We start from the raw sequence: 22710 nt of genomic DNA, 5'->3' as shown, positions 1-22710 counted from the left end.
TTATTATCAAAAATAATATATTTATTTTGAAAAATTCCAAAGTAGATAGAAATGGTGTTTTATGCTGTAAAAACATTTTACAGTGTTTACAGGTAAAGTTGCAGGGGACAGAATAAAAAACTACCACTATGAGCATTCGGTGATGTAATTTTCGAGATTTAACTGTCAATATAAGTGAATTATTGTTCCTTAATTATGGTCTCACTTAGCATTTTGACCAAATATGAATGTATGAACAACTGAACATCTGATTATGTAATGTGATGGGAGTTGGGTTTTGTGATCACCACACCTTGATACAACAAAGAGTCCTGTAGAGCCAGTGCAACATGGAAAGTTACTCAGGTGTGGCTCCTCTATAAGGTTTGCAAGTTCAATCAGTTTAAGTTACAATATATTTAATCAAAGAAAACAATTGGAGGTTTAAATTTAGAAAGGATGAAGAGATGAAATTCCACTGGAGACCATTTTGTGCACCATCTTGATGTGGGCCCCCAAAAGTAGGTTGCTTTGAGGTTGTACAAAGGTTTTTTTCTAGGTCAGAGGAACACTTACTATATACTCAAGCACCATGCATCAAAGGGAAATAGTGCATGAGAAGCGCTGAAATAGGTCATGCAACACTTAATACCTGTATAATTGTGCAACACAAACTTTCCAACAAAACCACACCAAGTTTGAAATGCTCATCACTGATTCCCCTCATGGTGCATTTTCAAAGCATTAAAACTCAGCTTTAGTATAAGATAAGATAAGATAAGATCAGATAAGATAAGATAATTATTGTATAAGTATTGTCTCTGATGTACTTTAGCAGTGAGACAGATCTTAAATATAATACCCATATGCTCATATGTAAGATTTATTGTTCACTGTAATCGTTCCTCCTGTTCGGACTAGACGTGAGGGGACAAAATACACATCTTTCATTCAGCTGTAGTTAATATGACACATCAGAAGTCTGAGTTAGTTAAATTAGGGGTTCATCTTCCAAATGAAAAGCTCTGTGAATGTACTTATTAATATATGGAGAGTTTTTCTATAAGAAAGGCTTAAAAAAAGTAAAAGAAAGAAAAACTTTCCTTTAATGTAAGGGATATTTTAGGAATCCAGGTTTCTGTGAGAATAAGACAGTAAATGACACCTATTCTCAGAAAGAAGAAGAGGGTTTTAAGCTGACAGTTCCGCTGTGATCTTTCAATATGCCTTTTCACAGCCAACTCGAAACCAGTCAGAGGAGCTGAGACAAAACACAGAAATGCACAAATCTGACATTGAAATAACCAAAGCAGCGTGAAATAAATGAGAATTCCCATTGCTCACGATACGAAGTTGATTGAGCAGACATTTTGACTTGTCATAGCAGGGAAAGCGCATTAGTAACTAATAACATTAACAATTGTTCTGTCCTATTTGTCCCAGTAAGCCATGACAGCATGACAGTGAACCAGCATGAACAAAACCAGAAGCCTGAAACTGAAGGAGCTAAAACGAATTAAACCGTCATTCTTTTTATACCTACTGGAACCAGTCTTTGTCTTTCTCATAGACTGTATGTAATTATGTCCTTAATGAATGTGTTGCACTTCACTGAAAAATAAACAACAGTGTTTTGATGAAAAAGAAGATATTTGCAGTATGTTTGCTGTTTTTTTTCTAATACAAAATGTGTTTGATTTGTATCGCTTGTCACTACATTCACTTGTTGGTCATAACTGCATCATCTCAATGTTTACAAATTTGTATCAGTAATGGCGATGTGTTATACTAACCAGGAGTGCCCATTGACACAAAATCAAATTACTGTAAATGGTAATTTGACGTAAGGACAATAAATACAATAAAAACGTTGTACGGTCATAATTTAAAATTCTGTATTTTCTACACTGCCTCATCATGTTGTTTGTGTGCAACAAGAAGGTCAGCAGGATGTTGTGCTGAGAGGTGCAGGCATCGGGTTCCTGTCTGACTTTTATATTGTATGTTGCATAATTGTGGTTCTCAGTTCTCTCTTGAACAATAGATACTGATCTCAATGAGTCCATCATATGAACAGTGCTCTAAGAAGTATTTAGATATTGTACTTGACAATACCAACATAAAAATGCTTTATTCAAATGCTCTGTTCAAACTGTTGCCTAAGTCAAACTATTCTAAAAGTATCATGAGCATATACAGTAAAAGCATTAAAAGTAAAAGTACGCAGAACAGCTCCTGACAGTGTCATATTATTATTACAGTACAAATAAACCACGTCATACACAAATGAACTATGAAAAATATGTAATTTTGTATAAACTGATCACCTGTAGTGTGTGAAATTTGAATCTGCAAAGTAGTGGAGAAGTATAAAGTTGGTAGTATAACATTAAGGGTAAACAAGTACAAATACCTCAAAACTTGAGTACAGTACTTGAGTTAATGAGTATGTAGTCACATTCCATGTTTACTTATAAAATAAAGTTATAAAATAATGTAATTTGAAAGATAATGAATGGATTTAATAGTGTTTATATTCAAGGAATGAACACCATTTCTTGTTCTGTAACACCTTTTTGTAATATTCATTGTCAACATCATGCTGGTATCGTTTTTTTTTAAAGTGCCGCAGAGGAACAGTATCTCTCTTAATTCTTATCTATTGACCCATGGAAAAGGGGTTTTTGTACCACTATTGTGGTAAAAGTACACGCATTCCCACTTGACCCAGAAACATTACAGCACCGGTATTTCCCGCAGTAGTTCCTTGCTCGGTGGTGGGCAGTAACTTTGGTATTTGAACTTTACTGACAGACAAACTTTATCAGCTCACTCTATCTGAAAATCTAGTTCTGAAAACTGAAAATCCAGTTATGAAAACTGAAAATCCAATTATGAAAACTGAAAATCCAGTTATGAAAACTGAAAATCTGTGTGTGGATGGCAAAGCTTGTTGTGTGCGTCTCTGTAATACTGGTGGTGCTGGTGGCTTTTAGTTTGGTTTAGTTAGTTAAACCAGTGGTTTTAGTTAGTTTTTGAGTTACTGTATTTACTATATTTCTCATATTTAGTCTACACTCACTGATAGTAAAAACAATGAGGAGGACAACATATTGGAAGCATAACTTAGTATCACTTACTGCTCCATAAGGATAGGTTAAATTCAGAAGCTAAATTTCATATATATATGTATGTACAATGACCAATAAAGCTGATAATTATTATTATTATGTATAATGCAATACAATTCACAACACCAATAACTACATCCTCCAACATGACCATGAAATTGAATTGAGTTTCAACAAAACTTAACATTATAATGAAGGAAGGAAGTATTGCAGGTCTGTTATATAACACTGAACTAGTTTGAGCCAGATGTGCCTGATAATAATAATAATAATAATAATAATAATAATAATAATAATAATAATAATAATAATAATAATAATAATAATAATAATAATAATAATAATAATAATTGTGTAATTCACAGTACGGACAGTAGGTGGCGGGCGTGTTCAGCTGCACAGGAAGGATTCACTTTATGAATGAACTGCTGGACGTCCAAGCGGAAGAGACTTTACGTGTGTTTATACTCAGCAAGAATGATATGCCTGGTTCGGTTATAACTGTTATTCGTAAGGAAATCTGTCATGCTTTTGGGTACAAAACCCGCTGTTACTATGGTTACGGCCGTGAAACCACGATAAGATGAAGCGATGCGGAGATACAATGTTACATGTGTGCAGTTTAAGCTAGCTGGAGCTAACGGTTAGCCTCTGTGTTGTCATGAAGAATGAATGCTACGAGGGGAAAGATGCTTAGAAGAGGAGAAAGGTGAGAAACAGAAACATAGAGGAGATCCACACAATTACCTGCTATGTTCAAAACATTACAGTTTGGTTTGGAGACATATACATGCAGCTTTTCTTTTATATTTCCCTGTCATTACAGATAATATATGAATTTGTGCTCATCACTTAAAGTAGGGGAATAACCAAAGTATGTTTCCCTCTAAAACACATTGTTTTGTACATGCATACAAAGATTTTATAATGTATGTTAATATTTGTGGATTATGTGATTTTTTTCTGTCATAAATAACATAAAACACTTCAAGTATTCACAAACAAGAAGTAGAAAGGAACAAACAAACAAACAAACAAACAAACAAAACCCAACAGTCACTTTATAGTCACAGATAAATAGAGTTAAACTACCTACATCTACAACAAGTTGCAGCTCTCTATTGGTGATCTTTGCACCAAACCACAAATAAACAATGAAAAAATGAACTTTTTTTGTTTTTAGCTGTAATGCATGTGTAACATGTCCTTGGAGGCCGTGAGGATGGTCACAGCTGGCTGAGGTTCACCCACTGACCCGGCAGGTTTGGATCCAGGTTGAAAAGAAGCAGGAGCCATGAAAGAAGCTGGTGGAGCAGATTGTGAAGGTGAGGCTCTGTTTGAGGACCAGGACTTCCCCTCGGACGACACCTCCCTGTTCTCTGACAGCTCCACGCCCATCGCCAGGCTACAGGGTGAAATCTCCTGGCGACGCCCACAGGTCAGACCAATTGCCAAGAGGAAATGGGAAATGCCGCTGTGTATTCCTTCTGTTCTTGCATGACCTGTCACAGGTTGATCTGTTCAACAAAAGAAACATTCCCCTTATCAGGTGGTTAGTTGGATTATGAAAGAGTGTTTACAGGTTCAATGGTAGTGATCAGCATTTCACAAAAAGCAAATATATGTAAACAAAGACTAAATCGCTCGAATTTCTTTTAAAATGTTTTTTATTTCATCTTTTATCATCTTGCAACCCGACAAATTGTTGGTGTTACAAACAATATTTATGAGGCCCTGACCTCCAAGTTGACATCTTCTGTCAACTTATTTTTGCACGTTAATTTTTTTAACCTCCATAAAACAAATCCCAGGGTTATTGCAAGTCTTGTCTCAATTTATGTCTATTTAACACCTCCAGGAGATCTGCCAGTCGCCAGCTCTCTTCCCTGACAACATCAGCCTGGGTCATGCAAAACAAGGCTTATTAGGAGACTGCTGGTTTCTCTGTGCCTGCATCTTCTTGCTCAAGAACAAACGGCTACTGAACAAGGTAGAGCAAAAACTCTATTGTCATTTAGATTTAATAGATTTGTATGATCCACAGCTCTGGCTTTGTACAGAATCTGGATAAGTGAATTTTGGGCAGCAGAGTGGCCCAGTGATAAGTCTCAATTGTATTGAATTTTTAGGTCATGACCATGCTGTGTGTCCTAAACTGCTGTGTTGATTAAGTCTGTGTCTCTCTGTAGGTGTTGCCTCCAGAGCAGCCCCAGTGGGATGACAGCAGATACAGGGGCTCCTTCCAGTTTTGTTTTTGGCAGCAGGGACACTGGACAGAGGTGACCATCGACGACCGCCTGCCCTGTATCAATTCTACTCTCTGTTTCTCACGCTGCCACTCCCCCACTGCCTTTTGGGTAGCCCTGTTGGAGAAAGCCTATGCCAAGTAAGTAACCTGTGGAATTTCCCATCTTATCTCCCGGTTTAATCTCAGTTTAACCTGCTATGAACAACACTATGAACCTTGTAAAAAAAATCCCAACCACATGTTTAGTGACGTTTTGAAATCCCAATTCGTGTCCCTTCCTTCCTCTTCAGGCTTCATGGTTCATATGAGCGACTTTGGGCAGGTCAGGTGTCCGAGGCCCTGGTGGATCTGACCGGGGGCCTGGCTGAACACTGGAGCTTGAGAGAGGCAGAAGAGGAGCAGAGACCAGAACAGGACAGCGACCAGGTCAGGGGCAGAAGCTTGGACCTGAACCTTCTGTATCCAGTGAAAGACGAGTGTGCGGTTAGCTGCTCCACTCACAGTGGCCCTGGAGGTCAGAAAGAAGTGTTTTCTTGCAGATACAAGTGATTTTGATCCTGTGTCACATCACCTGATGACCTCGATGACTGTTGTAGGTGCCAGTGAGCTGGGTCAGTACCATGCGCTGACCGTCATGGAGTGGTTGGATGTGCAGACGGTTTCAGGGAGCAAAGTACTGCTGGTCAGGATCAAAAACCCCTGGGGAAGATGCTGCTGGGGAGGGGCCTGGGTGGAGAGGTAGGCATGTGTGTCTGCTTATGTGTGTCATTGTCAAGACTATGAGATGAGCACAGTTATTGCCGTGTGTATGACCTCTGCATTGACAATGTAATTGTATCTCAAAGTGTTAGTGAATGATCGTATATTAATGGTTGTGAGCGGAATTCTTAATGGGAGATGGTCTACAACATCAAACCTTACTAGATAAATAACTGTTTATCTGATCAAGTCTGAAGTCTGCAGTCACTCAGTCTACCTCTTTGTCTGCAGTGGTTTGGGTTGGAGTTCTGTCGACCCAGTTTCTGCTTTGGATCTACAAGCCAGGGTTGCGGAGGGCGAGTTCTGGTTGGATGAAACCGAATTTCTGTCGCAGTTTGATGATGTCACAGTGGGCTACCCCATCAGCGATGAAGGGCACCTAAAGAGCATCTATACTGGTAATTCCCTTAATTTGCTAAAGAATGTTTTAAAATCCCTGACTGTGACGTTTTTGTCGGCCCTTTTAAAACCTCACAACGCTCCTCTCCGACAGGAAATCTGCTGACACACAACTATCAGCTGGCCGGCCAGTGGATGAAAGGGCACTCAGCTGGGGGCAGCCGAAACAGCAGTAGCTACAGCAACAACCCAAAGTTTTGGCTCAAAGTGTGTGAGAGAGGAGAGGTGGTGGTGTCCCTGCTACAGCATAGAAAGTGGAGAAACACAGAGCAATGCCTACAAACGGCACTCGAGGATAGCAAGAACACAACACACCAGCACTACCAGGCTATTGCTCTACACATGTGGAAGGTCTGTGCTATCACTTATAGGGGGGAAAAAACCAAAATGTTTTTATGTCTTTACATCATTTCACTCACGTTTTTCTGTCAACAGGTGGAGAAAAGGCGTTTTAATCTGAGCCGGATGTTGAACAAACCTCCTTGTGCTTCCACTCACTGCCATGCCTACGAGAGAGAGGTGGTTCTCCATGAGCAGCTGGAGCCTGGATACTACCTGCTGATCCCCAGCACCTACCAGCCAAGAGCTGAGGCCCGCTTCCTCATCAGGGCCTTTTCCTCCTCTTCCACATCCCTCAGGTAAGGACCAGTTTATAGATGGTAAAAGTCAACAAGCTCATCTTATCAATGTAAACATCTCGGGAAACATGTCAAAATCCACATTAAAGTTTGAACTTAGAGGTCAAAGAGATAGTTATGGTACTTTTAGAAATATGTACAGAAGATGTAGTTAAAAAGTGGTCATGGAGAGGGAAAAAAAAACCCAATTGGTTCGCAAAAATTAAGAAATAACTCTCAGAAATCAGTAAAATTGATTTGAGAACTGAACAGAAATTGTTAAACGATAGGTTACATTTCACACATTTTTAATATCTCTTCCCAAATGAAAGCATAACTGCAGATCATATCTATTGGCCACGAGCTAGCCAGTGGGGTCCGCTGTCATACACCTACAAGCATTAAAAGGAGCGCACAGCCATCCTGGCTATATAAACATAACACAGAGAAGCTCTGATTACAAAACACCTAAACACACACAGAGGGAGAAGGTTGTGCGCTACGGAGAGTGAGCTATACCCAGCATGCTTCTCTGTGGTCACCTCTCAATACACCACACAGTTTGTACCAAATGCACTTCTAATACATTTATCCTGTAAATCTCAAGAGCTCACGCTTGACACTGCACATTCTTGGGTTCTCAGCAAGTCCATTGGATGAATGGTTGTTGAAATCAAATGAAACACACAGACAGAGACTTTCTTACTTCATAACTTCCCATAAAATCAATGACAGCAAGTTAATAGTGACATCTGCTGGTCAGTTTGTTACCGCACACATTTAAAAAAAGAACAAGCATTTCCCTACTTCCATGTGACATGCTGTGATTCAATTTCCTGAAATGACAATGTTGATTTCCTCCTCAGTGCCCTGAAAAGCCCAGCACCTTCACTGCCATTGACAACAGGTGGAGATTGGGAGACCAGTTACTTCCGAGGCTCGTGGGTGGAGGGAAGGACAGCCGGAGGAAGCAGGAATTTCCTGTCTCACTGGCAGAACCCCTGCTTCCCTTTTACAGTGTGTGATGAGTCAGCAGTGACATCAGGAGTTAATGTCAGGATTACCCTGCACCAGAGCCGCCCAGACACTGACTTTCACCCTATCGGCTTTCACATTTATGAGGTCAGTTGAACTAAAAGGGAGAATACCAGTGTCATGTCGAAGTACGGGCCATTCACCTCTGTGTACATTCCCCTCATTTGTTAACGTTTTAAGAAAAATCTATGTGAAAGTGCCAGGGTGAGCTCAACAAATAAATTGCATTTGTATTAATGACACACAATTAAAAACAGTTAAAAAAAATAAAATAAGAGAAATTATTTGTGTTTATTTTTATCTAAATTAATTTTGATAATAATACAGATATCTTACATTTTTGCTGACTTTGCAAACACTACCCCTGTTGTAAAGATTTTTCTTTTAAATATAACTTGTTTTTTTAATACATTTTATGTTAAAGTAAAATAACGAATGGATGTAATTATACAGCATCTGAGCATTTTGATATTTACTTTGCATCCAGTTTCTAGAAGGGGAATCTGAGCAAACATTACAAAGGGACAAGGATCCTGCAGCCAGTTGTGTCCCTCACTGCTACACCCAAGATGTCAGTCTGTCCTGCAGTCTTTCTCCCGGAGCCTACACCATAGTGCCGTCCACCTATCAGCCTGACTGCTCAGCAAACTTCACCCTCAGCCTGGCTCGCAGAGTACACAGGTTGGCTCTCTTCTTGTCATTAGAACGTGATAACACAGCTAAAGTCGTGACTTATCTTGTTATTATTGTTGTTGTTATTATTATCATTGTCAGAAATAAAAATGGATGTGTGTCTCTTTCAGGAAGGTGGTGAAAAGCCAGGAGAGACTGGGAAGAGCCATTCAGGAGGTCAGTTAATTGAAGTAACTCATTATTGTGCAGGACTAAATGTGGAAAAAACAACTTGGCAACACTAGCTGATAAATTTTCTTTATTTGTACGGGGCGCTCATCATGGCGATTTAAAGGCTCTGTATAAACATAACCTTTGTACTGTAAAATAAAGCAGAATCTTTATCCGTCACCATATAAGAGATGGACACATAGATCGCTAAAGGATGTTGCACATTTATCTTCCAAAACAGAAGTAACCAACCAAATAGACAAACATTTTAAACCATTAATCAAAAACATTCAATCAAAAATGAATCAATAGCTTCTACACATTTCTGGCCTGGACATGGATATATATTTTGGAAGTTTGATGATAGGATGAGGAGGCACAGTAGCTAGACAGCTAGCCCTGCCTCCAGGACATTTCAGGGGTAGAAACTCCCTGATTCCTATCTTAAAGCTACATTTTAAAGTCTATGATTGTGTTCAAAGGATGGCTGCACTGAATAATCGCTCTATCTTGCTTTTGTCTCTTTCTGGGCGGCAGATCTCTCACATCTCTGTGATGCAAAGCTAGTTCTCTGGGACAGTTGCTGCTCCACTGATGTCGGCTCACCTCACGGTGCCTCTTGGCACATGATGAAACAACCAGTCCTCCCATCCAGCCTCACCACGGAGGCTGTGTGTGTGTGCATGTATGTGTGTGTATTTGTACCACTAGTGGCTGAGAAGGCAGGCAGGCAGGCCGCTTTAGTGGGAATGTGTGTGTCGGGAATCCTGGAAACCCTTTTATTCTGAACCGCTGAGGCTCAGGGCTGATGGGCAGCCACACACTCATCGGCGATTAGGACATCAGAGGTTGTCGGTGGGCTGGGCTGCTAATGAAGTATGACGGGACTGGGTGGTGTAAACAAACAGCCGCAATTGAAGAGGGCCGCCGCTGCTCTTGCTCATTCACTCACTGGTGCGCCTGCCGGCCTGGAACAAAGGGCCCTCTCATGAAGGTCCTCACAGAGGCACAGGGAGCAAGGGGCGAGGGGATGGTCTCTGACAGCAGAGCCAACCAAACCACACCACACCATAACGTGCCATACCATGCCAGAGCCATCCTCCACTCCCTCACCCCCAAACACTCTGCTCCTTACCTAGCCTGTATTGTTTGTCTCAAGACACAGACAGTGTTTTCTCAGTCCTCATTCCCAAATACACTCACCATTTGGATTAACACTGAAGTCAGGCCGGACCCAAAGAGGTCCACTTTGTTCCTGACTCCATCCTCACCCCCCAGCTCCCCTTTTGTCGCCCCAGACTCGGTTCACAGCTCTGCCTGGACCTGAACGGAGCCATGGTTTGAAGTTGCCGCAAGAACAGATCACAAGCGGATGGATGGAAGGGATGAAAGGAGGGATGTGGCACATCAGAGGAGGCCGGTTCATGAAAAGAAGCCGCCAGCCCTTGTTGGCTGCATGTGTGGTGGTGTGTCTGCCTGCTCGTAGCCATGTCTGTGTCGAAGTCACAGGGTTTCCGATTATTCATTAGACCCAGTGTTAACAGACTTTTACTAAGCTATAATTAACTGATTAGAGTGGTACAGTGATGTGTATTTATTATGGTTTGAACAGAGACATGATGAATAAAATGTTAAAAGATAAGTTGGTGCTGATATGTCGCATATGTTGATGTGATTCTGGCTTTTATATTTGTATACATTTGGAGTTTGCATGTTTCCACTGAGTATAAATTAATAAATTTGGTCAAAAACCGAGGAAGGCTATTTGTCAGCCCCACGTTCATCACAACGACCAATATAGTACGTGCGCGTCCACGTGTGTCTGCTGTGCTCGCTACTGTTCCTGCGGAATTTAGGAGACTGTGGTCGGACTCCGGAAGGCTCCCACCTAGAAAATAATGAACAACAAATTTGACGCGTGAGTAACCAAAAGTTTATGTGGGGTGTCTGCCAGAGAGTGGGCCCCCGTCGTGTCTGTACATTTACGTGGGAGAGTGACTTTGATTAAAAAGCTGCTGCGTGTAAAAAAAAAAAGAGAGGTGTGTCAGCTTTATTGCATGGTCCTGCATGCTCTGTGTAACTTCAGGCTTATAAACCCACATGAGAGCGAGGTCCATGCACACACACGTGGATTTAAAAACGAAGGGGAATAAAAACACAGATTACATAGCGTTTTATAATGGTACTGTGCTGTGTTGTTAGCCGTAGCTTAGCATTGCGGAAGGCAGACAGGCCCTGACTCCTCGGTGTGGTAGTTGTTGAGAGGCGGTGAATCGTGCGTGCAGTCTGGGTTCAAACTAGACTCGCGTGGCCCTAAAGTACGGGCTGATAGCTAACCATGTGTTCGAGGATATTCATGAGCAGAGTAGATTAAGTACAGGTGTGTACGTGTGCATGATAAACAATCCACATTTGTGCAGTGTTTCCAATCTTTATACCAATGAGGGGATACTTAATATCAGAAATACCTGTCACTAAAACACAGTATACTTCAACAGCAACACAAACTTGCACCACTAGAGTTGACTCAACACCTCATGGTTACGCCTCAGTTTAAACAAAAATGAAACTATCTTTCTGTTGTTTTAGACATCTTTTTTTTTAAGCTTGTACCTCATTGTACCTCATTACTTGTCAACAGTGTAGTAAGTCATTCTTAGTTCAAATGAAGTCAGTGCATGACACACAGGTTTTTATTTTTGCTGCCCATGTTTCCCATCAATTCCAGTCTGAAAGACGATGACAGTGGAGACCACGACCAGGACCAAGGCTCACCGAAAGACAGTGAGAAGGAAAAAACTGAAGACGAGGACAAGGACCAGAACACCTCCAAGAGAAAGGTCAGGCTATAAGAAGTGTTTGTGTTTGTGTGTGTGTGTGTGTGTGTGTGTGTGTGTGTGTGTGTGTGTGTGTGTGTGTGTGTGTGTGTGTGTGTGTGTGTGTGTGTGTGTGTTAAGGTAAATTAAATGGCTCGATCACATTCTTTTATTCTGCAGATGGTGGTGCCAGGGGCAGGAGAGCACCCTCTTCAATACAACTACACCTTCTGGTACTCCAGACGCACCCCAGGGAGACCAGCCAGTACTCAGAGCTACGAGCAGAACATTAAACAGATTGGCAGCTTCGCCTCGGTAAGTCGCTCCACGTGACTTCTGTAGATGGGGCATGCCAGTGTGCCAACTACAGGGGAGACTCTCTGAAAGCCTCAATAGCACAATTTTGGGGGGTTCTCTGAAAAAATATTTGTCACTCAAATGTCTTTTCAAAGCTGAATATGTCCAGCAGTGTTCAATTTCAAACTATTTATTCACAAATGTGAATACAGAAATGTTGCTGAATACCCAGTTGTTTCTAGTAAGGCCTATTTACATAAGTGGTGCTGTTGCAAATGGTCTGCAATGCAAATGTTGTATAGTTTAAAAAAAAAAAAACCTTACCCTGAACAACCTGAAAAGCCGTGGGGTTTTTTTCTGCTCTGACATCATGGTTACACTGGGTTAAAAGTACAGACCCAGTACTCATCAAATCGGGAACCTTAACCCAAGGCCTCTGTGGTCCATTCCTTTTTAAGGTAAGATAGAATATAATTTGATCCCTAGCCTATGTGCTGTGACTGAATTGTGAAAGAGTTATGTAGCTGCTGCTGCTGAGCATAAGGTGAAATGTTTTACAGCGACACACATGCGCTTGTGTGTGGGGTTAGAAAGAGAGGCAGTGAGGATTCTGTTAGAGGCCATAGCTGTTGCGTGTTTTTCTAGTGTTGTAGTTGTGTGAGTGGCCTTATTGTTAACGGTTTAAGCCTTGGTGAGGTGTGTGCAAAGAGTATCTATCATACTTGATTGCATTGGCATATATGAAATATTGTTGTGCATTGGGCCGGTCTAAGACTACAGCACAACACTGGAGCACTAGGTAGGGGGACCCCCCCCCCAATTCCCACTGGGTATTTTGCACATCCGGGCATACACTAGATATGGAGGGAGGTTATGCTGACTCGTTTTTATATAAACATTTGTTGTCCTTCCCAAGGTGGAGCAGTTCTGGCGTTTCTATAGTCACATGATCCGGCCAGGTGATCTGACAGGCCATAGTGACTTCCACCTCTTCAAGGAGGGTATTAAACCCATGTGGGAGGTGAGTACTGAGATCTTGTACACTTAAGACCGTATCTGGAAATAAACTATATTTATTTAATTTTATACATGAAAAGCCCTCTTTGACACCCTGCATATTGTTTTTAGGATGATGCCAATAAGATGGGTGGGAAGTGGATTATCCGTCTGAGGAAAGGCCTGGCCTCCCGTTGCTGGGAGAACCTGATCCTGGCCATGCTCGGGGAGCAGTTCATGGTTGGAGAGGAGATCTGTGGGGCTGTGGTGTCGGTACGCTTCCAGGTAAACCCACAGACACACACACAACTGTTGTACCTAGTCACACACTGCTTACTTCAGTTTACTCATGCATACCTTCTCTGCTTCTTTTCTCCAGGAGGACATCATCTCCATCTGGAACAAAACAGCTAGCGACCAAGCAACCACTGCCCGTATCAGAGACACCCTGCGCCGAGTGCTCAACCTGCCTCCCAACACCATCATGGAGTACAAGACTCACACAGACAGCATTAAGTATGTATGTCTCATCGTTTTATTATTTCTCTCTCTCTCTCTCTCTCTCACAATCATAGATCAGTGCATGCTCACAAATTACAGCTTCTCATATTTCTGTTGGGATTACAGTTATTTACATGCTATAATGTATTAGTGTTGCTTTAAAGAACAGGACGATATAAAACAGTGTGAATGTTTCTCACAAATCTGTCGGAAGATTGTGATGATTTCAATTTTTTTTATCTAATCAACGTTTGCTGATTCTTATTTTAATATGTTTTGGACTATTGGTTAAAAAAAACCAGCAATATCAAGATGTAAAATTGGACTCTGAAAAATAATGATATTTATTTTATTATTTTCTGACATTTGAAAGATGAAACATTTAAGTTAGAAAGTAGTCAACCTTATAATCGATTGTTAGTTCCAGCGTTACTTTGTAGTATAATTACTTTTCTTTGACTTATTAATTAAATGCCTTCATTACAAGACTACCAACTATAAAAACAGACGAATCTGTTTTTCTGTTTTCCCATTACTTGTTTGAGCATATGTTATAAAAGACAATCAAGTAAAATACAACCTTGTGTGTAACTCTACCATGTTTCACGTACTTTGGATCTAAATTAATTCTAGTTAAGTTTGTGATTGTGATTCTCCCTATAGAAAAGGCCTAAATATCCAAACGGTTTGTTTATTTTGAATGATGATGTGCTGCATCCTTTGTATACAGAGCATGGGAAGACTTCCATGGACTGGTGAATGCTAGTGGCGGACGTTAGCCCCTCACACAGACAACCTCTGCAAGAGTAAGAGCTGTTGCTACATTGATTTAAAGTTAAATAAATAACTCTGTCTTATGTACTTTTTCTCTTGCTAATGATGTTTTTCTCTGTTTGTGGTGTGTAGGTGTGTGTATATGTGATGTGCTGGAGGCTGACGAGTCCCGGGAAGGATTCTTCGATGTGGATTGTCACTGTTTAACATGAAGACGGAGCAAAAGTCAGGAGGCAAGAACACCATTCCTTCTTTGCGTCAAATTGAAAAAATGAAACAGAAAACTGAACCAATCCGAAGAGAGAAATATGCGTTATTTTTAATCAACCAGAGAAGAACAAAGCCTCCAATTTCATTTTAATGCAAGTTGTAACAGCTGTTAGCTTGCCACCAGAGGGAGGCCATGTGACTTGTGTTTGCTGATCTGGTCATTAGCAGTTGACAAAGTGTACTTGACAAAACACAACAAAACCAATGTGTTATAGTACTAGATCTGATTTTATTGCATTACATAACATTACACCTCCTGCTGTTTTAAAATTAACCTCTGTTAATCTGTTTTATTGGGACTCAAACAGGGTTGCAGGTAGATGTTATTTTATTACAGTGCTGTATTTTAACTACAATCTCTGGTCATTTGGAACTAGAATGATAACTATTATTGTGTACGATATATTTGTAAATACAGTCCACTTCAAAGATCACTTTACTGAATCAGCGATGATTCTCCATCTTTGACTTGGAAGTTGAATCCCAAAGGATGAGGACCATCCTGTGTTGGGCAGACGTTTGTATGACATGGCATCTTAAGAATGGACTGCCAAGCTGCCTAAATCACTGTGCCTGGCCTCGAGCCTGACCCGAACCAGTTTTCCCTTCTGTCTGTTTTTGGTTTTATCCCGCCTTGAAAGAATCCAAGCGATGGGCTCTGCTTTAATGTCCTCAACAAATGTGTATAGGAGTCATGAAACACTGACCTTCACTCCTTTTGCATTTTGTATTAAAATAAATGAAACTGGGCCCACAGTCAGGGTCTGTTACAGTTTCTATCAATTCCTCTGGAGCATTTTTGGGAATCATGTCAAAGAATCGCCTATAGTTTGTTGAAAAACTGTTAATGCTGCCCGTGTGTTGGTGGTGCGATGATGGGTGCAGGTGTGTGTGTGTCAACAGTGAGGTGACACTATTGGATATACACCTGATGGATTATAGCAATAAATGTCAATTATGCATCTGCTGCTAAAGCGTGTTCCATGTCATTTTCTTTCATACATTGAAGTTGTGGCTGATGTTTCAATGGTTTTCTTAAAAATACAATTCACTGATGGGGTTTATTGTTCCATGTACTGACTTGGCTGGTGCGCTTCATTTTTGTAGACCACTTTCATTGACGTCAGTTTTACTCGTATTGATCCTTTTCATTGATCAGCTCATTTCAAAGAACATATAATTCTGTAGAGAAAACAGATGAGTTGATCAGTGAGTGGATTTAATTAGAAATGCCTTTTTCACAGCAGACATAAAGTAATCCAGTAAACGATGACTGTAGCACACACAATAGCAGAGCCCTGAAACTAAACCGCTTAATGGGATTTAGCCATCTTTAGTTTCACTAATTATACCTCTGCTGTCTTTTCTGGCATATTTAAACACAACAAAATACAGCAGCAACAGTGATAGTAGCAATTATCATGCTTACCAACAAAAAAGTGGCTGCGAGCAGAAGCAGTTTAGTATGTGATTCCATATTCAGTGGCACTGTGGAAAAGTGACATTAAAATTAGATTTAAAATGCGTTGTGACAGTGGTTTCCAAACTATGGGGTGCCATGATTACAGCCAAATTGAGAACCACTTTTTCACTACTCATTGTTTACATGCTAATTTTCATTTGCACAACAGAAACTAATGAGAAAGCTAAGTGAAAAGTAAAATGTCATGTTTTCAATATTTGTTAATTAAATCCAATTCAACTCTGCTTTGTTTTGATCTTTGAACTTGTCAGGAGAAGTTTTGGGACGACTTCATGAGGAATTAAAAAACATTCTCACCCTCCAATCCAAAATGTTCGTGGTCCATGTTATGTTCCACATTGAAGCCAGGCCATTTCTTCCATATTGTGCCCACTTTCTCACCAATGTTGGAGATAATCTGGTGTATGAGCAAAAGCCAGAAATACTGATTTGAAACAAACTTGTAGAAGCACATGTATTATTTTGGGTTGCTTAATGTTTCTACCTGGAATTGCTGGTTGGAGAAGCAGCGGTATGGACAGCAGGAGCCCTGGATCCTGATGGCCGATGCTCCCTCTGACCCACACACCTCCAGGAGAGGGGTGAACATGCTCCACCTGAAAACACAGTCAGCCATCACACAAAACTCCACATTTCCTTGCATAATCATGCAATAAGCAACCTGGCAGATACACTGGCCAGCACTTCACACACTGGCGCAGCCCGGCCTTGATGCTTGGTTGATCACATTTTCAGCTGTCATGATTCTGAAGCACCAACACCATTGTTTGCTTGGTGTCATAAGAGTTCAATCTGGGCCATGCTTTATTCAAGCACAGCTGAGAGAATATTTATTCCAAGAAAATATCTGGTCAGTGAAACCTCGGCCAGATGAGTCTTAATTGGGGACAACCTCATAGAGTGTTGCTTCTGGAAAACTCTAAATTTGACCACAAAGTCACCCGAGCTAACCCTGGAGTATGATTTAGGCCAAATGAAGAAGAAAGTATTTTTGGTTTGACTACCAGAGACTTGTTTCCATTCCTCCCATTAGCCAACATTCCCATTAGGAAGGATGCCACTGTCTCTGTGCAAGCAGCTGCTTTGTGCATTAAGTCTCCCAGGTTTAGACCACGACCCGGCTGGGTGGGACCGTAAAAGCTCTCACTGCTATTTACAGACGGGCTAAGGCATCTACAGTGGTTCAGGGTGGCCAGAGGCTGGGAGTGACATGGAAAAAGGCTCACATTACAAGTTGTTCAGTCTGAGAATGTAAAGTGTTAAGATTGCTGGAACAGTTTTCCGAAGGTGGGGGTCAAAGGTTAATTCACCCAATTGACAAAAAAAACATTTTTAAATGTAAAAGCAACACATCTGTCCATAAAAACGTTATTAACATCTAGTCACTCTGGTTAACCCACAGTAATGTCAATGTTTTTTTTATAGGGACAATTTTGATTCTTTGATAGAAAAGTAGAATGAAGCTATCACAGTTTTTTTTTATTTATTCTGTAAATGCCACAAATAAAACCCCTTCACCTCCACTGTATTTCTAATAGCGCCACAAATCTCAGAGAACTCAAAGCTTGGTCAAATGGTCAGAACAACAAACCAAAAGCATCGAGAGGAAAGAATGAAAATTACAAATTACATACTCTCGTTATTGTAACGAAGTCATTTTTTTGTATACTTGAGTCCTTTTTTTTTTTTGAGTAATTTTACTTTAACTTGAGTAGCATACTGTTTTATTTTTATTATTAATCCTTTAAAAACGAAGAACAAAAGTCACATAAAAAGTCCTGAGAAACTGCGTGAAAATTAGCAGAGGAAAATAGATGACTCAAGTGCAGAGCTCTGTGTTCACCAGTCCAGAGTGACGACACTCGTGAAATAACACCGTGCAAATGTTTGCGTTCACGGGCTGAGTTCAAGCACTTCGAGCACAATCAGATTAACGAACACATGAGGGGTGTGTGGTAGTAATAAGCATTTTACCATAGTCATAAATGTTGCATATTTTTTAATGCAGCACCTGGCTAGAACGCTTCTACTGGAACATAGGCGGAGTGGGCTTTTATATTTGGCTTTGAGGAACAACTAGTGAGAAGTTGAACCTGGAGCAGCTTGTGGAGGACTTCACTGGGTGCTCTTCAGACGGGTGAGTGCTGCTGAACTCCCCGAATGAAAATGGCAAAAACTACTGAGTTGCCTAGCAACACAGTTGCGTACGTTCGCAGCGTTGCGTGTTAACAACTGTGCGTCCTCTCATTTGCTGTAATATGAGCGTTAATGGCTTCGGCTGCTCATGGTGGACGTTTTGCGGAGTGGCCTCTTAAAGCCTCTAAATGCACTTTGAGTTTCCTCAGATGATCAGTTATCTAGTGTGTGTTTCTGTCGTTTTTTTTTGTGAGGGTTGAAGGAAAGTAGTGAAGCCCTGATGCACTATTGTTATCAATGTTGGAGTAATAAAGTTGTTCCCATTTGTGCAGTTTATTACCTTCATAAAGTACAGGCACAAGTAACTCTCGGCTACATTTACATGTCCTTAATGTGTTTGTTTATTCTAAAATAAGTTTTAAGCGCCTGTTGTGTCCATGGCTACTTTCATTTATTGTTGATCATTTTTGTTTTTTCTCTTCTCTGGTTAATTTTTGTCTGGCTACAAAGAGGAAAAGCAGCTGGATATTTATATAATTGATAATCAGTTTTCAGCCCATCTGTTTGTTTGGGCACAAAGGCTCTTGTTGCTGATGTTACTCCACTTGTGTATAAGTTGACATTCAATGCAGTCTATTTTGAAGCCTTAATATGTTCTGTAATGTACCAGTAGTATCATATCATCATATGAGTTTAATGTACCTCAGTGACTTTTACTAGTACGTTTTAAATTACTTCTTTTTATTTGTACTTATTTCGATTTAAGTGCTTTTACTTGAGTACAATATTCGTTCCACCTCTGCTAGTAGGTAACTAAGATATTGTCTGCCTTTTTGTACTTTGGGTGAACTGATCCTTTATTTGAGGGTGTTTGATGAATACGTCATTAAAATCTTGTTTTGTAAATCTCATTGAAAACAATTTTCACTACAATGATTACAGTATGACAGGTAAACTTTCAAGTCTAATTCCAGTTGTGGAAACAGTACTCACATCCTTTACTTAAGTAAACTTATTAATATCACAATATAAAAAAACAAGCAAAGTACCTGCATGGAAGATCTAAAGTTACTTCTAAACTAAAGTACAGAAGTATTAGCAGCAAATTGTATCAAAGTATCAAAAGTTAAATTATGTATTATTTATATGTTATGTGGGATATTTCTAAAAATATATTTGTATATATTTACAAATATATTGATATATTTTATTTAAATATTATTATTATTCATGCATTAATATTGAAATAGTTCATTTTAACCACTTTGCTGGATAGTTTAATTAAAAACAATGCACCATATTTTTTATGCTAATCTTGTGTTTAACATGTAAAATCTGTAGTAAATAATCTAGTAAATATAGAGAAAAACATAGAATGGAGAAGTCTAAAGTGACATTGAATAAAATAGACCTACTCTACATTTATTAAAGTAGTGTACTGGATCAAATTTACTTTTCACCACTTTTCAAGCTAGACAAAAGCAATAGAAACAGATGAGACCATCCTACCTCTGACATACTGTGCCAATGAGATGTTTTTGAGGTGTGTAGGCCCTCATCTCCATCAGGCAGCAGCCGAGGCAGCAGGCATCCACCCTGAGGGGCCTTTCAAAATAAAACACCTGCCGGCCCTGACAGTCAAAGCCCTGCAAGGAACAGGCCCGAGCTGGACCGCAACACTGGAGGCAAACACAGGAACTCTCTGACAAGAGGAAGAGATCAAGGAGAGACTGAGAATACATTGAAAACACATTATAACTCACTCTCTCTTTATATAAAATGCATGTTAATGTTAGGACACTTTGTTGAACAGCGACCAGTACCTTCTACAGCCACAAATAACTGTGACCTGCTGCTTCCTGTGGTGATGCTGTAGATCCTCCTAGGAACACACTGTGGACCTACAATGACGAAGCATCAGTTTTTTAAAACAGACAAATCTCTGCACTGCAAGAGTTCCCTTTTACACACAAATACAAAGAAGTAATCCCTGATACTCACCTTGCAGCTCTGGTCTGGCAATGATATCTATTTGACTGACTGTTTCCAGCGAAGACATAAAGTGTGATCCTGCTGCATCTCCTGGCTGGCTCACTCTACCTGGTGGAGGTTTGAAGCTGTTCTCCATCTTCTTCCCAGGAGACAGCACTATTAGTTGCTCATCAGATTCCCAGTCGGGAGGCGTTTTCTGCAGTTCTTGTCCAAGTGAGTGAGTGTGGCACTCACATGAAGGCCCACAGCTGTTGTGGAAAGCTCTGAAGATCATCTGGATGTGCTTCTCTCGCTCCAGTTGTCCAAAGGGAAGAGGCTGATTGGTCACTGCCGACATGGTGTAAAACTGAAAATATATGTGGAACTCAGCAATGACATTAGAATGACAAACAGTCAGACAAACATCATCTTGTGCCAAAGGTGTGTTTGAGACCAAGGTCAGATGTCCCTTGTTTAGGTTTGGATGCAATTATTTAGGTTCCAGAATGGTGCAATGCAATTCACCAGGATATTTTCAGTTATATAATTTTTTTTTTGTAAATTGACAGTATTTGTCCTCATTAATAACCTCTTAAACAGTAGGCCTCTGGCTAGGGCCCCTGCTCGTTAAGTTATATGCCCCAAATTAATTGAGTGTATCACTGCAACTGCAAGATCTTGTTGAATCGGAAAGAAACATTGGAATCACTCTGGTTTCCGTTTGTAGTCAGAGTAGTATGGACCAATAATGTTCAAGAAGGCTTTCATTTAAAGTGGGTAAACAGTCTTTGTGGAGAGCAAAAGAGGCAGAAGGCATTGGCCGAAATACAATCTTGTATGGCTACTTGTGAAATAAGTCAGTTGAAATTTAACTCCAACTTCAGTCTTGCATCTGAAGTTGCTGATCAGACTGTAAACAATGGGCGGTGCACTGAAAACGAAGTCTTGGCACTCGCCCCAAGAGGCTTATCCTTCGTCAGATTGATATCCGATGGATTCAGAGATATGTAACAAACTTGTACACTTTTAGAATAAATATCCCTTTGGTATGATGCAGAGCATCCCAAAACCCCTAGCACACCATACCACAACATCTTAATATTACCTTTGAACATTTTCAGACTGATACGAATAAAATGAAGCAGAGCAAAGTTGGAGAGGTTTAAGTCTGTTAAGGCATGTTAAGGCAGAATTTCCAAATTGTCAATTTGGGTACATTTACATACCATCAGTGCCATTTGATTTTTTTCAGATAATTGTAAAACTCTATGCATTAATTCCATCTTCCAACATTTTTGGCTTTGTTTAAAAAGAAAATCAGTCCTTTATATTTGTTCTCATTCTAAGAAAACAATAAACGGTTGTTCTATTTGGCCTGCATTGAAAGCAAGTGCCTTAAAGATGAGTGCACTACCACAATTCAGCCATCAGATGGACATGAGAGGCTGAGGATAGTCTGTACGATGCTGGAAGGAAGGATACAGTTGCTCCTTCATGACATGTAAATTAATACAGATGGCTGGAAATTATTTAAAAAATGACCCAGTGACGTTGCAGTAGCCGTTATTAGTGACGATATGCCTTCAAACACAAAACAAAACAGCAAAGTTAAGACATAATTTATGGTCATGGTTGTATAAAGCAAAGTTGTTGTTTTTTCTGTTCTTCGTCTGCTGGTTCGGAGAGGAACAAGACTTACTGGTGGCATCTGTGGAGTCTCAGCTTTCATAATGAAATATTGTTTGTGTTGGTAGAATGAAGGAGTACAGTTGCTAGCACCACTATGCATGCTTACACCATTAGCATGTGTTTCCTGTGTATTGTTTTTTTTGCTTTGTGCTGGCATTTTGTTGCTTGGTGCATGGAATTGTGTTTTGTAAAGGTGAAAATGGTTATAATGAGCTATTAGCCAAGTTTCTTCCCGTTATGTGGGTATGGAAAATGAATATGTTGCTGCATGTCAAACATGTCCTTATCTGGTGTTCAGTGCGATGTGCCCAACTGCCCCCGAAGCGTTCGGGTTCAAGAACTTCCAGTCCAGAAATGTGCTTTTCCTAAATATTACATTTTTGGATTAAATAAGCCCCTACACAACAGCAGTTGTGGAATGAACTCTTACTGTACCATGGATAGTGGGAGGGGGAAGTCGAAAAGTTTTAGGAGGTTTGATGCTAAATATTCTGGCGATGGATGTAAATTAGGGGTGAAAGTAGTAGTTTGCAACCTGTTTTGTGTGACCTTAAATACGAAGCGACATACTCTCTGTCACAGTTGCAAACAGTGATTTTCCCTTCTCTGGTCGTTTCATTTGAATAATTTATATGTGCCCGAGGTAAACTGCACAGTTTATGAGCTTAAGGTTCATTATTTATCTTGGAGATAGTAGTTTTACACAAAATTAACCTTAAATTCATCTCGTGGACTAAAAACAAATGTAATTAACTATTGAATTTGC

General features: G+C 40.2%; 3 protein-coding genes across 5 annotated transcripts; 2 read left to right on the top strand and 1 right to left on the bottom strand.

Annotated features, from left to right (window-relative positions):
* The first annotated feature begins 3499 nt into the window (after positions 1 to 3499).
* On the top strand, positions 3500 to 9680 carry capn10 (calpain 10). Of its 2 annotated transcripts, XM_054626628.1 has the most exons (13): positions 3500 to 3819; positions 4294 to 4548; positions 4969 to 5100; positions 5300 to 5496; positions 5649 to 5872; positions 5955 to 6096; positions 6349 to 6515; positions 6611 to 6867; positions 6952 to 7154; positions 8000 to 8255; positions 8656 to 8849; positions 8972 to 9017; positions 9549 to 9680. In XM_054626628.1, the coding sequence occupies exons 2-13, from the start codon at positions 4405 to 4407 to the stop codon at positions 9576 to 9578; spliced, it is 1992 nt and encodes a 663-aa protein (XP_054482603.1). In that variant the 5' UTR covers positions 3500 to 3819; positions 4294 to 4404; the 3' UTR covers positions 9579 to 9680. The 2 variants fall into 2 exon arrangements, with proteins under 2 accessions (XP_054482603.1, XP_054482604.1); XM_054626629.1 differs by lacking the exon at positions 9549 to 9680 and having other exon boundaries at positions 8976 to 9007.
* A 1123-nt stretch (positions 9681 to 10803) lies between these two features.
* On the top strand, positions 10804 to 14411 carry eif4e2 (eukaryotic translation initiation factor 4E family member 2). 2 transcript variants are annotated; one of them, XM_054626630.1, is made up of 7 exons: positions 10804 to 10929; positions 11740 to 11851; positions 12008 to 12142; positions 13041 to 13145; positions 13253 to 13405; positions 13500 to 13636; positions 14352 to 14411. In XM_054626630.1, exons 1-7 carry the CDS (start codon positions 10910 to 10912, stop codon positions 14398 to 14400), a joined length of 711 nt encoding a protein of 236 aa, XP_054482605.1. In that variant the 5' UTR covers positions 10804 to 10909; the 3' UTR covers positions 14401 to 14411. The 2 variants fall into 2 exon arrangements, with proteins under 2 accessions (XP_054482605.1, XP_054482607.1); XM_054626632.1 differs by having other exon boundaries at positions 13500 to 13640.
* A 117-nt stretch (positions 14412 to 14528) lies between these two features.
* On the bottom strand, positions 14529 to 20613 carry LOC129114350 (phospholipid scramblase 2). Its single transcript, XM_054626639.1, has 8 exons — positions 20507 to 20613; positions 20286 to 20401; positions 20108 to 20185; positions 19794 to 19986; positions 16633 to 16744; positions 16446 to 16545; positions 16095 to 16153; positions 14529 to 15847 (listed from the first exon to the last, which is right to left on the bottom strand). Exons 1-8 carry the CDS (start codon positions 20611 to 20613, stop codon positions 15821 to 15823), a joined length of 792 nt encoding a protein of 263 aa, XP_054482614.1. The 3' UTR covers positions 14529 to 15820.
* Positions 20614 to 22710: the final 2097 nt, after the last annotated feature.

This window comes from Anoplopoma fimbria, chromosome 3 (genome assembly GCF_027596085.1).
Source record: "Anoplopoma fimbria isolate UVic2021 breed Golden Eagle Sablefish chromosome 3, Afim_UVic_2022, whole genome shotgun sequence".
Lineage (NCBI taxonomy): Eukaryota > Metazoa > Chordata > Actinopteri > Perciformes > Anoplopomatidae > Anoplopoma > Anoplopoma fimbria.
The sequence above is the reverse complement of the archived record's forward strand: the minus strand, read 5'-3'. Positions and strand labels throughout refer to the sequence as shown.

What these genes read in the sequence shown, in the direction of transcription:
- capn10 (XM_054626628.1), top strand. Translation starts at nt 4,405, where the DNA reads ATGAAAGAAGCTGGTGGAGCAGATTGTGAAGGTGAGGCTCTGTTTGAG. An exon ending in TCGGCTTTCACATTTATGAG is followed by an intron (nt 8,256 to 8,655) that starts GTCAGTTGAACT and finishes CTTTGCATCCAG; the next exon opens with TTTCTAGAAGGGGAATCTGA. An exon ending in CTGGCTCGCAGAGTACACAG is followed by an intron (nt 8,850 to 8,971) that starts GTTGGCTCTCTT and finishes TGTCTCTTTCAG; the next exon opens with GAAGGTGGTGAAAAGCCAGG.
- eif4e2 (XM_054626630.1), top strand. Translation starts at nt 10,910, where the DNA reads ATGAACAACAAATTTGACGC. An exon ending in GTATTAAACCCATGTGGGAG is followed by an intron (nt 13,146 to 13,252) that starts GTGAGTACTGAG and finishes TATTGTTTTTAG; the next exon opens with GATGATGCCAATAAGATGGG. An exon ending in TGGTGTCGGTACGCTTCCAG is followed by an intron (nt 13,406 to 13,499) that starts GTAAACCCACAG and finishes TCTTTTCTCCAG; the next exon opens with GAGGACATCATCTCCATCTG.
- LOC129114350 (XM_054626639.1), bottom strand. Translation starts at nt 20,613, where the DNA reads ATGTCGGCAGTGACCAATCAGCCTCTTCCCTTTGGACAACTGGAGCGA. An exon ending in AGCTGTGGGCCTTCATGTGA is followed by an intron (nt 20,402 to 20,506) that starts GTGCCACACTCA and finishes GATGGAGAACAG; the next exon opens with CTTCAAACCTCCACCAGGTA. An exon ending in TCTCCAACCAGCAATTCCAG is followed by an intron (nt 16,546 to 16,632) that starts GTAGAAACATTA and finishes CTCATACACCAG; the next exon opens with ATTATCTCCAACATTGGTGA.